Source organism: Seriola aureovittata, chromosome 17 (assembly GCF_021018895.1).
Source record: "Seriola aureovittata isolate HTS-2021-v1 ecotype China chromosome 17, ASM2101889v1, whole genome shotgun sequence".
In the NCBI taxonomy this organism is placed as follows: Eukaryota; Metazoa; Chordata; class Actinopteri; order Carangiformes; family Carangidae; genus Seriola; species Seriola aureovittata.
In genome coordinates, this window is record NC_079380.1 from 9,918,703 (window position 1) to 9,930,274 (window position 11,572).

The following is an 11,572-nucleotide window of genomic DNA, read 5'->3' on the forward strand; positions in this document are numbered from 1 at the left end:
ATTTGATTTAGAGAGTGGTGTTCTGCCAAGCTAGAAAAGTACAAAATATCTTCCAGATTTCCTGAACTATGAATCACAAAGTTCATAAACTGAAAGTTCTGCCATGAGGTAAAACTGTATTGGATCTGAGAGCATTTCACTCCACAAAGACTCATACCCTCCTTAAAGCCCACTGAAGTGGAAAAGCTGAATGCAGAGTGACCTTTAATGAGGCCAAGTCTGTAGGAGATCTCATGTGAAAACCATACACTGTGCTTCTCTTTGCATTGTCCGAGACCCTAAAGAACTCCATTTCCTTTCTCTTGGTTACATATTGATTGTTTGACTACAAAGGCAACACAGTTTAAGCCGCTCACACAATAATTGGGTGTGCTCCTTGCATTTGATCTCTTTTGTGAAGTTTACTGAAGCAAGAAGATACTCTTTTTTTCTGTTCATACAAAAACTGGCGATGAAACAGATCATTGTCAAACTCCCTTCACTTCCTTCCCTTTATGTTTGCAGCAGGACTCAAAATACATCATAGTCAAACTAGACTGCATATGTTTTACTGCACATATAGGACACAAGTATAGATACAGCAATTATTTTAACTGCTGTTGGGTGTTTTTTTTTTTTTGGTCATATTTTGTTAAGCATGTTTGAAACTTGAATCAAATAGACAAAGCCTGAGCTTACCACCATTTTTGTCCTTGAAAAAGGCAATCCACCACTCAGGTTTCTGATCATGAAAAAGTGCTTTTCTCAGCTTGTGAAAACAGCTGTTTTATATCTTCTGTATCACTGAAAGTTTAAGAAAAGGATGCTGACAATGCCATCAGAGTTACGGTATCTCGACTTGGACTGCAGACTCACAGACGGTAGGTGTGGGGTTTGAAAGAGGTGGGTATTTGAGAGGTAAAGAGGCTCTAATGAAAGTACCTATAGAGTTAGGATATATAATATAAGGATTTGTGGAGCCATTCAAGGAACCTTCTTGTCTTTATGGAAGTGCAATATCAAATAGTTGGAAAATATGAAATAGCTGGACTAACCCTTTAAGGTTAATGTTAACAATAAGTCTGAGGATGCAATATTTTTTTATTAACAAAAAATCCAATAAAAAAGACCAAAACCAGCAATGTGTGTCCAAAGGCTGATAGAGTTTATTCCTCTGTGCATTGGGAGCTCAACTGTTGTCCAAAAACAATTAAAAACACATCAGTGAGACACTGTTCTAACACACATCATCCTCTGGCCACAAATACTTACTAGAACAAGGAATCTGCAGCTAAAAATAAAAACACTGTTAAGTTCTGGAGTATTGTAAAATAAAAAAGTCTAAAAGTCTAGTGCCTCGCTGTTTTTAGGTGATTATTTAGCCTTTTTAGAAAATAAAAAATATATATTTGTGAACAGTTTTTAAAGATTTACATCTTCAATCCGAAGAACTGGGCTTGGATCTGCAGACAGTGTGAAGAGGTAGAAATGTTTGGACATGAACAACTAATAAGTAATTGATTTGGTCAAGGAATTGTATTTTGTATGTTACAAATTATGTATGTTATTGTATTGTATGTGAGTGTCAGAATCTTGTCATGACACAGAATAAGTCAGAGCACTGTGCCTCAAGTTTATACAGGTAGTATATAGATCACTGCTCCAGGACGAGACACATGTTCAGTGTTTATGTTATGTCAGAACCCTTTGTATAGAAGGACCTTGGTCTATGCTTTGCAAGTACAGTAACTTCAGAGTGAACCTTGGCCCCAAAGCTGGTTATCTGAATATATGTTGTACGCTAAATTGGCAGGAAGAACTGCATACAAATTGGAATTGGATCTTCTTTTGACATAAAGTATAACACTACATTAATATTTTTGACACACCAGGTCACTTTCCCATCCACAGAGCGATGTGCTGCGCTGAGGAGGTACATATTCAAGATGAAGCAGTGAAAGTCCCATTAATGATCCAGCGGAGCTCAGTGAGAACTGGGCCACTGTGACAAATATCTGTCTGAGATGGTGGGAACCGAGGTCACGCTGGAACATGATGGTGTTTTCTCAGGGAAAATGACTGAGTGAAAAATAAAACGGTGGAGAGCAAGAGAAAAAGACAACAACAACAAAATTCTCCACAGCACAACACCGTGGTTTGGTCATAAGAAGGTTGCGAGATTTGGGATTTCAAAATGCAACCAACTGTGGTTACCCAAGGCGGCAGATTTATGGTCTGACCGTTTATGAGCTCATGGTGAAAGAGCGAAAATGTTCTCCCATTGTAAAACTACAATGCAAAATGGCAGGTCAAGACAACATGAATAAACAAATGAAATGTCACTGTTGATTTTACATTGCACTGCTTTGTTCCACTTTCTAAGAAAAATATTCCCTGTTAAGTACAATAGGAAAGTATACAAACATTCACTACAATGTATAGTGGTAAAGAGGTAGAGTGACCAACCACAACCCATTTATAAAGAATAATAACATTACATGCAGCGCTAAGAATAGCTGCTTTTAAAATCATAGCAATCTGTGCCATAAACACAAACAACGCAGTGGCTGTCTGCAGGTCACCATAAGAAACAAGATCCACCAGAGGAGGCGAGATGGAGAGATCAATTACTCCGAGGTTTCCCATGATCCTGCCTCTCTCCGGGGAGAACGAGCCCCTGCTCCGGGTCTGCGTGGGTCTCTCAACTGTCATTATCTCCGATGGGAGCCACAATAGGTCAGGGAGATGAGATAACATTGTGAGCGGCGGAGCAGCAGGTGAGAGGCTCAACAGGGCACGATTAGATATCCGGGTCCCAGGGTGTAGCATTGCCTGGGGGCCTCGAGGGCCTCGGCTCCGCCATCTGCCGGGGTGAATTCCTCCTGCTGGAGAGGAACCACTCAATAGCAGCACAAACTGTTGCTGTGGGGCGTTGCTTTGAGTTTCTCCTGTTTCCTTTTATAGAGAGAAGTGTTACACTTTACAATTCTTTTGTTACAGACTCAAACACAAGCTCAAAGAATGTAAGAAACCTGCAAACAAAGGACTGAAACTTCCGGTATTTGTGTGGTAATTCTTTGTTGTTTTTTTGTTTTTTTTTTGCCTTCATTAACAATGATCTGGTTTATCTATTGTGCAAGTTCTACTTGTTGTATCCAGAACAGAGCACGTCTGTGTATACAAATGTTTTCTATCTGCTGACCCAAGACACCTGGTATCATACATGAAGCTCTACTAGTACTACTTGTTAGATATGCAGTCCAGATCCTGCTTGCTCTCTGGACTGCAGGTTTCGGGGCTCCAGTGTGAGGCCATCACTCAGCGAGAGCACACCCCAGGGATGCTCTGATGACAGCCATGCTGGATGGTTCACACATGACCTGAATGCGCTGCTGCACGCAAAACACCCTGTCCTTTGACCTGCTAGCACCAGCCCCACACTTTGATCTGACAACATGTTGTAAAAAAAAAAAAAAAAAAAAAACTGGTGATGCACGTCGCACTCACACATGGCAGACATGCAGGCTTGTGTGTCAGACAGGCAGGCACGAACATGAGAATATTGAATCAGGAGATGTCGTGCAAATTTAAGATGTGGTTGCAAGCATCTCAGCTTACCAGACGGGCCAGGTGAGCGACGATCAATCAAGGTTTGGTAAGTGATACTCTTTGATATGGAGCTCTGCAGGAGTCACCGAGCAGGAATGAAACTTTACCCATCAGATCATTTTCACACATATGTAAATAAGAATCGGTGGTATATATGACCAGTGTTTTCATAAAGCACTGACAGACACATTTTCAGAGACACAGCTCTGCGGTCTTGATGAGATAGGAGAAGAAGTGTGCGCATCTGTTGAATCACTTAAAATCAGTTAAGAAGCTCACGGTGCTGTTGTAGATATCAGACACTGATAACTGTGACCGCAACCTTTGAACCTGCAAGTAATAGATCACGACATGCTCATTATCTACCATATCTACTTTCATTGACACTAACCCTGACATTTAATATGTTTAAGTACAGTTTGAGGCCCGCACATGTGACAATTTGTTAATTGTTGAATAAAATGATGCATATTTTTGTCAATAGGATGTTGTCGGACACAAGTCTGTCTCTGGTCCAAGAACACTGGCTGCCTTTGTGCAGATCTGTAGGGCTGATGACATGTCCAGATGTGAAAGGGTGACCCTGTGCCGACCCTTGGAAGAGCCCACAGTGCTCCTGTTGTGCACCCCAGCAGTGATGAGCAGGGTTTAATGGTTTATTATATTGCAGTAAAAAAAAAAAAAAGCGGAAAAGTGTATGATAATTACACATCAAGAGGTACACCTCAGAAGGTACAATAGATTCACATTTACTGATTTTACAGACATATTTTGCCTTTATCCACCACTTTAATGAATTGTGCAAAATATTACATGAGTAGCTCTTGTTATCTTGGCTTAGTATTTGTAATGTAATGAATTTATACTTTCGTGATGGCTAAGATATCCGGTCACCACAGGGATCCGTTAGTTACAAACATAAATCAGTCAACAGCTGTGGAGAGTAACAGTGAGAGTACATGTACTTAAGCACAATTTTGATGTACATGTACTTGAGTAATACCATATTATGTTACTTTATAATTCTACTATATTGTACTTTTTACTTCACTACATTTACCTATTCAACGGCTGTAGTTACCAGCTGCTTTCTAGATTTAATCTATAGAAAGCAAAGCTACACAGCAGAATACAAAGTAAATAAAATGAGCCCCATCTTTACCAGCTGCAGTATTAAAGTGATGTTCAAACATTTATGCCACAATCATTCTTCTTAAGTAAGAGTAGATCTTAGTGCTTCCTTCCACCACTGTCAGCCAGTCAATTAATCAATATATTCACTTTATTTCAGGCCATTAGTCAATATATAGTGAGAGGAAATAGATACAGTTTAAAAATAAGGGAATACAGAAGCCCAGTTGTGTATGTAGCACAGCCTACGATGAAGCAGAAGAGACCAGAGGATGAGGGGCTTTATCTGTTACAGCCCCGGCTCCATCACATAACATGGTCTCCAGCTGCTCAGCCCATCAGCTCTCGTCTACTGCTTCTGTTTCTGCTGGAAAACAGTTTGGTTGCTGCTGACAGCCTCCAAAAAACCCACAACAAGGGTCTGACCCCCCACCCCACCAACCCCATCCTGCCCACACCTCCTGCTGAGCCACCAGAAGGCCCCTGTTTTAATAGTGGCCATTACCCTCATTGGGTTGACCCTCTGAGCTAATATCCCCGCCATTAGATACACAAGTAAGCACGACCGCAAGCATGCTCCATGACACTGGGTAAACATGTTGGCAAACTGGAGGAATGTGAAGTGAGGTAGTTCAAAAGGAGTGTGTGTGTGTGTCTGCTGCCACTGACAAGAGAGATGTCCATACAGAGTAACCTCTGACGGACGCAGCACTAAATCTCCATCTCCACGGTTCACCCTCACCTTTTGGCGATGCCTCCAAATGGAAAACTGAGCGTTGTTTAGCAGAGGCACGAGCTGGGACGAGACATGTGTTCGTCTCTCAGGACGTGGGGTTAAATTGTGCTGTTTGAATAGCTTTCTAGCTCCTCGTCTATTTGTTTTCAAATCCAGCAAAAATGTGGGACAAAGGCAAGAAATGTATTCCTTCATTCTGTGCATCAGAAACTTAGAACAGATAATTTTCACGTCACATGTCGGGACCAGTTGACAAAATCCATCACAACATGCAATTAAACCAAGAATCATTATGATAATGCAAAAAGCTGTGTCACAAAAGTAAAGTCAAACATGTGTTTTACTACTTGGTAACACTAGTGTTTCTGTCTGTAAACTTTAAAAACAACAAAGAATCAAACTCTTCCATCGCTCTTGTAAGATTCTGTCCTATGTCTAATCTCATCCATACACTGAAGTTTTAATGGTTGATTTGTGTTATCTTGACTTTCTGATTAACAAACATTTAAAAACACACACAGATCAGCAGATAACCCACAGCTATACTAACAGGCCTCTCTAACAGCACATATCCATCACAGTTTAACACTGTCAGCCTGGGTTTATTATGGTTGCTTGGACTTTTTTGAGGGATCAGACCTCTGCCCTCAAACAAACACTCTGTGGGAGCATGTATGCACTCATGTGGACTGGGTGGCCCACTGGGCCGTCATGCTCCCTGGGGTGTCTGCTCATGAGAGGGCCTGTTATTCAGAGAACATCCTGAGGCCCTCCCACCCTCCTGTAGCCTGTAGAGGGAAGGAGCTGGGAAAGCCCCAGCTCAAGAGAGGACAATTTGCGGTTTGAAGCTGAGTTTGCTGCTGTTTAGGTAAACATTGTAGCATGGCTGGAGAGCTGGTATTTTTCTTAGTACAAGAAAAAGTGAGGTGAAACGTCACTGAGGGAAATATTTGTTTTTTTTCCAAAGCAAACCTCTCAGATTGACGGTTGCTTGCTCTGCTAATCATTAAATGATGAGACCATTTGCACGGCTGAGCTCACATCAGCCACTTTCTCCTCTTCACGTCATCACCATATGGTCCACATTCATTGGAGCACTGGGAAAGAAACATGTACAGCATCATTATGTTAATAGAGATCCCTCTGCCATGGCACTCAGCAGACAGAAGGCCAGGCTGAGTGGAGGGGGTGGGGGGGTTGATAAGCTGATTCCCATACAGAAAAGCTGTCATCTTCTCGAGTAATAATAAGGACACATGCAAATGACTCAGCTGATGCAGACAGGCCATGAATACACGGAGATCCACGCTTGTTGCATTTGCATGTGTTTAGCTGGATCTCAGACACTATTGAGCATCATCACGGCTGTAACTGTACAAAGGAAGGAGGTCATATTCTAGCTAGAGCGTCATAGTGATGCTGAAGTCGTTGGATTACAGTGATTGATCAACTTTGAGCTACAGGCTGATCAAAAAAAAAAAAAAAACATTTGCAAAAATCAAGCAAACATAGCAACTTATTTCTGTGACAATTATCCCTCCTCCCTTCCTTCGCATATTCATCGCTCAAATAATACTGTAATCTCGCATTGTGCACCCACATTATAGGTTTGCCTAAATCTTGCATGTGTATCTTTATTTCACTAATGTGAGCTTAAATTTATCTCACATTATTAGGAGGAACATGCTGAACGTTCAATCATTTGATCACATTCCTGACCAGAGCTTTATTTAGTGAGGTGTAAAGAAGTTTACTTATTTTTATGAAATCATGTTGATTCATTGCTATTGTAAATGAGCGACTCTCTCAGAAAGTCAGCAGTGCCAATACATGAATTCAGTCATAGAATAAGATCATTTACACATGCACATTATTTTGAAAATTGTAACAAAAAGAGCTTTTACCTCCAGTTCAAAGACAAAATTTTAGCAGTTACACAAAGTAGCTTAGTGTGTTGGATTCAAGTATGCATTACTTATCAGGATAAAGCAGTTATCTGTTGCCCTCTGCTGGTCACATTTGTTTTATGTGAAAAAACATGTTCTAAACTTCTGCACCATTGGGAGGCACTGCAGGCATATTGATACCTTAAAAGATCCTTATTAGATAACAAGGTATACTATAAGACAATGTATTAAAATAAAAAATATATAATATTTCATTTGTACATCTGGTTCTTCCATTCTATTACTCACACTCCACTCCTGCATCTCTATGTCTGTAATCTTATATAGATTTAAAAGGTGAAATTCTATCAAAGTGTGCCTGTTGCTCACACGGAGGTGAATGAGCACACTGCTGAATGACTTGATGTAAATTCCACATATTTTCAACCCTATACTCTCTCAGTATGGTGTGTGTATTAACTCGTAACCTTTATCATATCGCAGATCTTGTTTTCGTTATTTCTCTGTTAATTTTGCAAAACCTTTTTACATTGGGATGCTGTGTATCAGGTGAAGCAGCTGCTTTTTGGCATTTTGATCTAATCAAATCTGAAAAAAAAAAAGAGGTGGTCCTTTCATTGGGTTGTTGTCAATAGGAAATCTAACCAGACTGTATATACTGTACAAATACAGATGATCATGAATTTAAACAAATGACAAATTTAAGTAAAAAACAGTATAAAGTGTCTTGGGCCACCACACGCTGCCAGAACAGCTTCAGTGCTCCTTGGTTATTGATTCTACAAGTCTCTTAACTCTGGAACTTGGAAAACTGGAGGGATGAACATTATTCTTCCAAAACATTTTCCCTCACAGGGTGTTTTGGTGATGATGGTGAAGAGAACTGTGAAACACGTCGGTCCAAAATCTCCCATACGTGTTCACACTGGGTTGAGATCTGGTGTCTTTGAAGACCACAGCATATAATTCACATAATTTTCATTTTCAGACCCCTTATGCCCTATGGATGGGTGCATCGTTATCCTGTTTCTCCACTCATTTTACACCAAATGTATGTATACAAGTACATTTTTACAGTACATATCCTATACAATAATTATTCCCCTCTCTGCATTACAGTATTGTGATATTGGTTACACGTTTGATCTGCATATAGACACTGTTGTCTCCTTTTTATGGTAAGGACACAGTATTTGGCTGGAACAGATGGTTCTGATTTTACTTTTCCACTTCTAGTTCTGGGCTACAAAGTATTCAGTAGGTTTTTTAAACTAGTAATGCAGGGTGTGGCAATTTCTAGGATGTGGAGAAGGCAATCTAAGGAACAGGAAAAAATACTTTCCATTCATCTTAGCCGTCCTATCAATATAGTCAAATTTCTTTTTAATGGGGGTAAAGATTAGTAAATGGGTAAAGAACAATAGTCAATGTAAATATATGACAAAAAAAAAAAAAAGAAATAAAAAAATAAGAGCTTAACTACTTCAAGTGTCCCATATAATTACCATCTAATTTTTCTTATTTAGCCAATCTAAGTCTTTATTCACTGAATGTTAAGACCAGATTTTAGAGTTCGTCCTTTAAATCACAACTATATAAACGCAGATTAATTCTCTTTTGCATCTATAATCCTTACCACACATCAACTTGTAATATGCAGTGTACCACCATTAACAGACTGAATATACTTAGGAAAATAAAACGGAAGCAGATCAGTTTATGTGCATGTATTGTTTAGTTGAACATTTAAGACTGACAAAGAAATGGCAAAAAAGGGCTATTTAAACAACGTTTTCTTTATTTGACAATGAGAAGTTAGTAACTGTGGCCTTCCTGTTCATAGTCAAAATGCCTAAAACTTCTGGAACTGCTTCTTGGCGCCTGCAGCCTTTGTCACTTTGAGGACGTTGAACCTCACGGTCTTGCTGAGTGGTCGGCACTCGCCGACGGTCACAATGTCTCCAACTGTGACGTCTCTGCAGAAAAACACAACCCAGAGAGATATTAAGAGGTGGTTGGGGTATATCTCTGTCCAATGTCAAGCTGATAAAGGTTTAGCTCTGAGCAGGAGGTTTAAAGCAGAGCTGCATCAGTGTTTGCCAAAGGCATTGTCGTCAGAGCTTCCTGAGCTTGGAAGACCATCGTGAGAAAGACATCATTTGCAGCAAATTTAACAGTTTTTTGTAAAGATTGTGGCATCACATTCAGACAACAGACAGATGCTGATTTAGTGATGTTTACTTTTGAATCAAATGATTCCATGTTTGCTATGACTGAATATTAAATTAACACGTGAGGGGAGTAGTACCTGAAGCAAGGTGACAGATGGACGGAGAGGTTCTTGTGCCTCTTCTCAAAACGGTTGTACTTGCGGATGTAATGCAGGTAGTCGCGTCTGATGACGATGGTCCTCTGCATCTTCATTTTGGTCACCACACCTTCAGGACACACAGAATCATAATGTGAGAAACAGCTTTCTACAGAAATTACAGAAGTCACTTAAAAATGAGATGTCAAGATACTAGGAGGATCTGAGAATTTTTTGTTTCAGTTTTATTACAAATAAATTATTGTCACTAGACTACATCAGTGTTGCCATTAGGCATTGTCGTCAGAACCCAGAGGGCTTGGAAGACCATCGTGAGAAAAACATCATTTGCAGGACAGTGACAAAAAAAAAAAAAATGCAGTTTGTCTTAACCTGTTGGGTCTGGCTTGGATTGCTTCACATGCATCTTCTAGGGTGGATATTCTATTCAGTGTAGTGCATTTTTACTCACGTTTTCAAGTCTTGGAGTCTCTAAACTGTACAATAAATAAAACCAAAGTGAGGAACCATCCATGGTAAGATAATTACATAATGTATTTAAGGATCAATAGGTCACTTTGTGTGTAGTTTGTTTTACTGCAGCAGAATTTAATGTTTAAATAACAGCAAATGCATGGACTCATACAAACACTACTGCAGCAACCCAGGCCAGTGCCAACAGGCAGGTGTTAAAGTTTGTTGTCAGTAAACTGACCAGAGAGGATACGGCCACGGATGGACACATTTCCAGTGAAGGGGCATTTCTTGTCAATGTAAGTGCCGTCAATAGCCTGGAGAAAAACAAAGAATGTTGTTAGTGTTATTCGTGTTGGCATTTTCCCTAGCAATGAAATCAAGTCAAACTTAAAACTCTGACTGCATCAGTGTTGCCAAAAGGCATTGTCGTCAGAACCATGGAGGCTTGGAAGACCATCGTGAGAAAGAGCATCACTTGCAGTTTACAATTAAAAACTGAACAGCTACAATTTCCCTTTAATCTGACTAAATTCGAGGACGGTGAGTTACCTCTCTTGGGGTTTTGAAGCCAAGCCCGACACTTTTGTGGTAGCGGGGGAGCTTTTCCTTGGCTTCCTTGCCACCATCGGCAACCAGAACACGCTTCTTGTTCTGGAAGATGGTGGGCTGTTTCTGATAAGCCCTCTCGGTCTGTGAAGTAACAAAAGTATAACAATATGAAGGCCGTGAATCACCGAACCCACGTTAACATTGCCATCCACAGTCTCACACAGGAGCCACCCGTTTCACACATCGCTGCCTGGCCCTTCTAGCTAGTTCAAAGCTGACTTCCTCTTATGAAAGATATCACCCTTCGCTGACAAGACAAACCGCCAGGTAAATTACAGGCAGGCAAAATACTCTATTTGGAATTGCTACAGCTGGCAGCATGAATAAAACAAGTCACTTACAATTGGGAAGTTAATAGTAGCATGCTAAGCTAACAAAGTTAGCACCCCGGCTAGTTCAACGTTACACGAGGGTATGCAGATCGGCAAAAACAAATCTCAGCTATTGAAGTCTGAGTGTGTTTTGGAATGGCTCTGGGCCGTGTATAAGGAGCACACAGAGGTACATACTTAATATAACCTGCCTAATACGTTTGTTTAAATGTATATATATCGATTTAAGTTCACCACGCCGTTCTCCCAAACGTACTTGTGCGTCCGCCATCTTTGCCAGCAGAGTCGTAAAGAGGCCTATGCATGCGCGCGACGGACGGAAGACTGCGAGTCAAAGGAAGTGACGTTTATGAAAAGGCGAGACTCAAAAATTAAACATTTTTTATTCACAAACTTTTATAACTGATAAATGTAACAAACAACGTAAAGACCGCTTTAAGACGGTTCGTTGTTAATTTATTGTCCCAAAGGCGATGTGACAGGG

The 11,572-nt window shown here is 40.3% G+C and overlaps 1 protein-coding gene and 3 non-coding genes across 4 annotated transcripts; all 4 read right to left on the reverse strand.

The window, feature by feature from the left end:
* Positions 1–9,140: 9,140 nt before the first annotated feature.
* rps11 (ribosomal protein S11) lies at positions 9,141–11,450 on the reverse strand. Its single transcript, XM_056401017.1, has 5 exons — positions 11,345–11,450; positions 10,697–10,837; positions 10,386–10,461; positions 9,671–9,800; positions 9,141–9,338 (listed from the first exon to the last, which is right to left on the reverse strand). Exons 1-5 carry the CDS (start codon positions 11,357–11,359, stop codon positions 9,215–9,217), a joined length of 486 nt encoding a protein of 161 aa, XP_056256992.1. The 5' UTR covers positions 11,360–11,450; the 3' UTR covers positions 9,141–9,214.
* On the reverse strand, positions 9,443–9,526 carry LOC130185931 (small nucleolar RNA SNORD35). The gene has a single exon (XR_008830230.1). It is a non-coding gene; the product is annotated as a small nucleolar RNA SNORD35 (small nucleolar RNA).
* On the reverse strand, positions 9,940–10,023 carry LOC130185930 (small nucleolar RNA SNORD35). Its single transcript, XR_008830229.1, has one exon. It is a non-coding gene; the product is annotated as a small nucleolar RNA SNORD35 (small nucleolar RNA).
* Positions 10,543–10,627, reverse strand: LOC130185929 (small nucleolar RNA SNORD35). The gene has a single exon (XR_008830228.1). It is a non-coding gene; the product is annotated as a small nucleolar RNA SNORD35 (small nucleolar RNA).
* Positions 11,451–11,572: the final 122 nt, after the last annotated feature.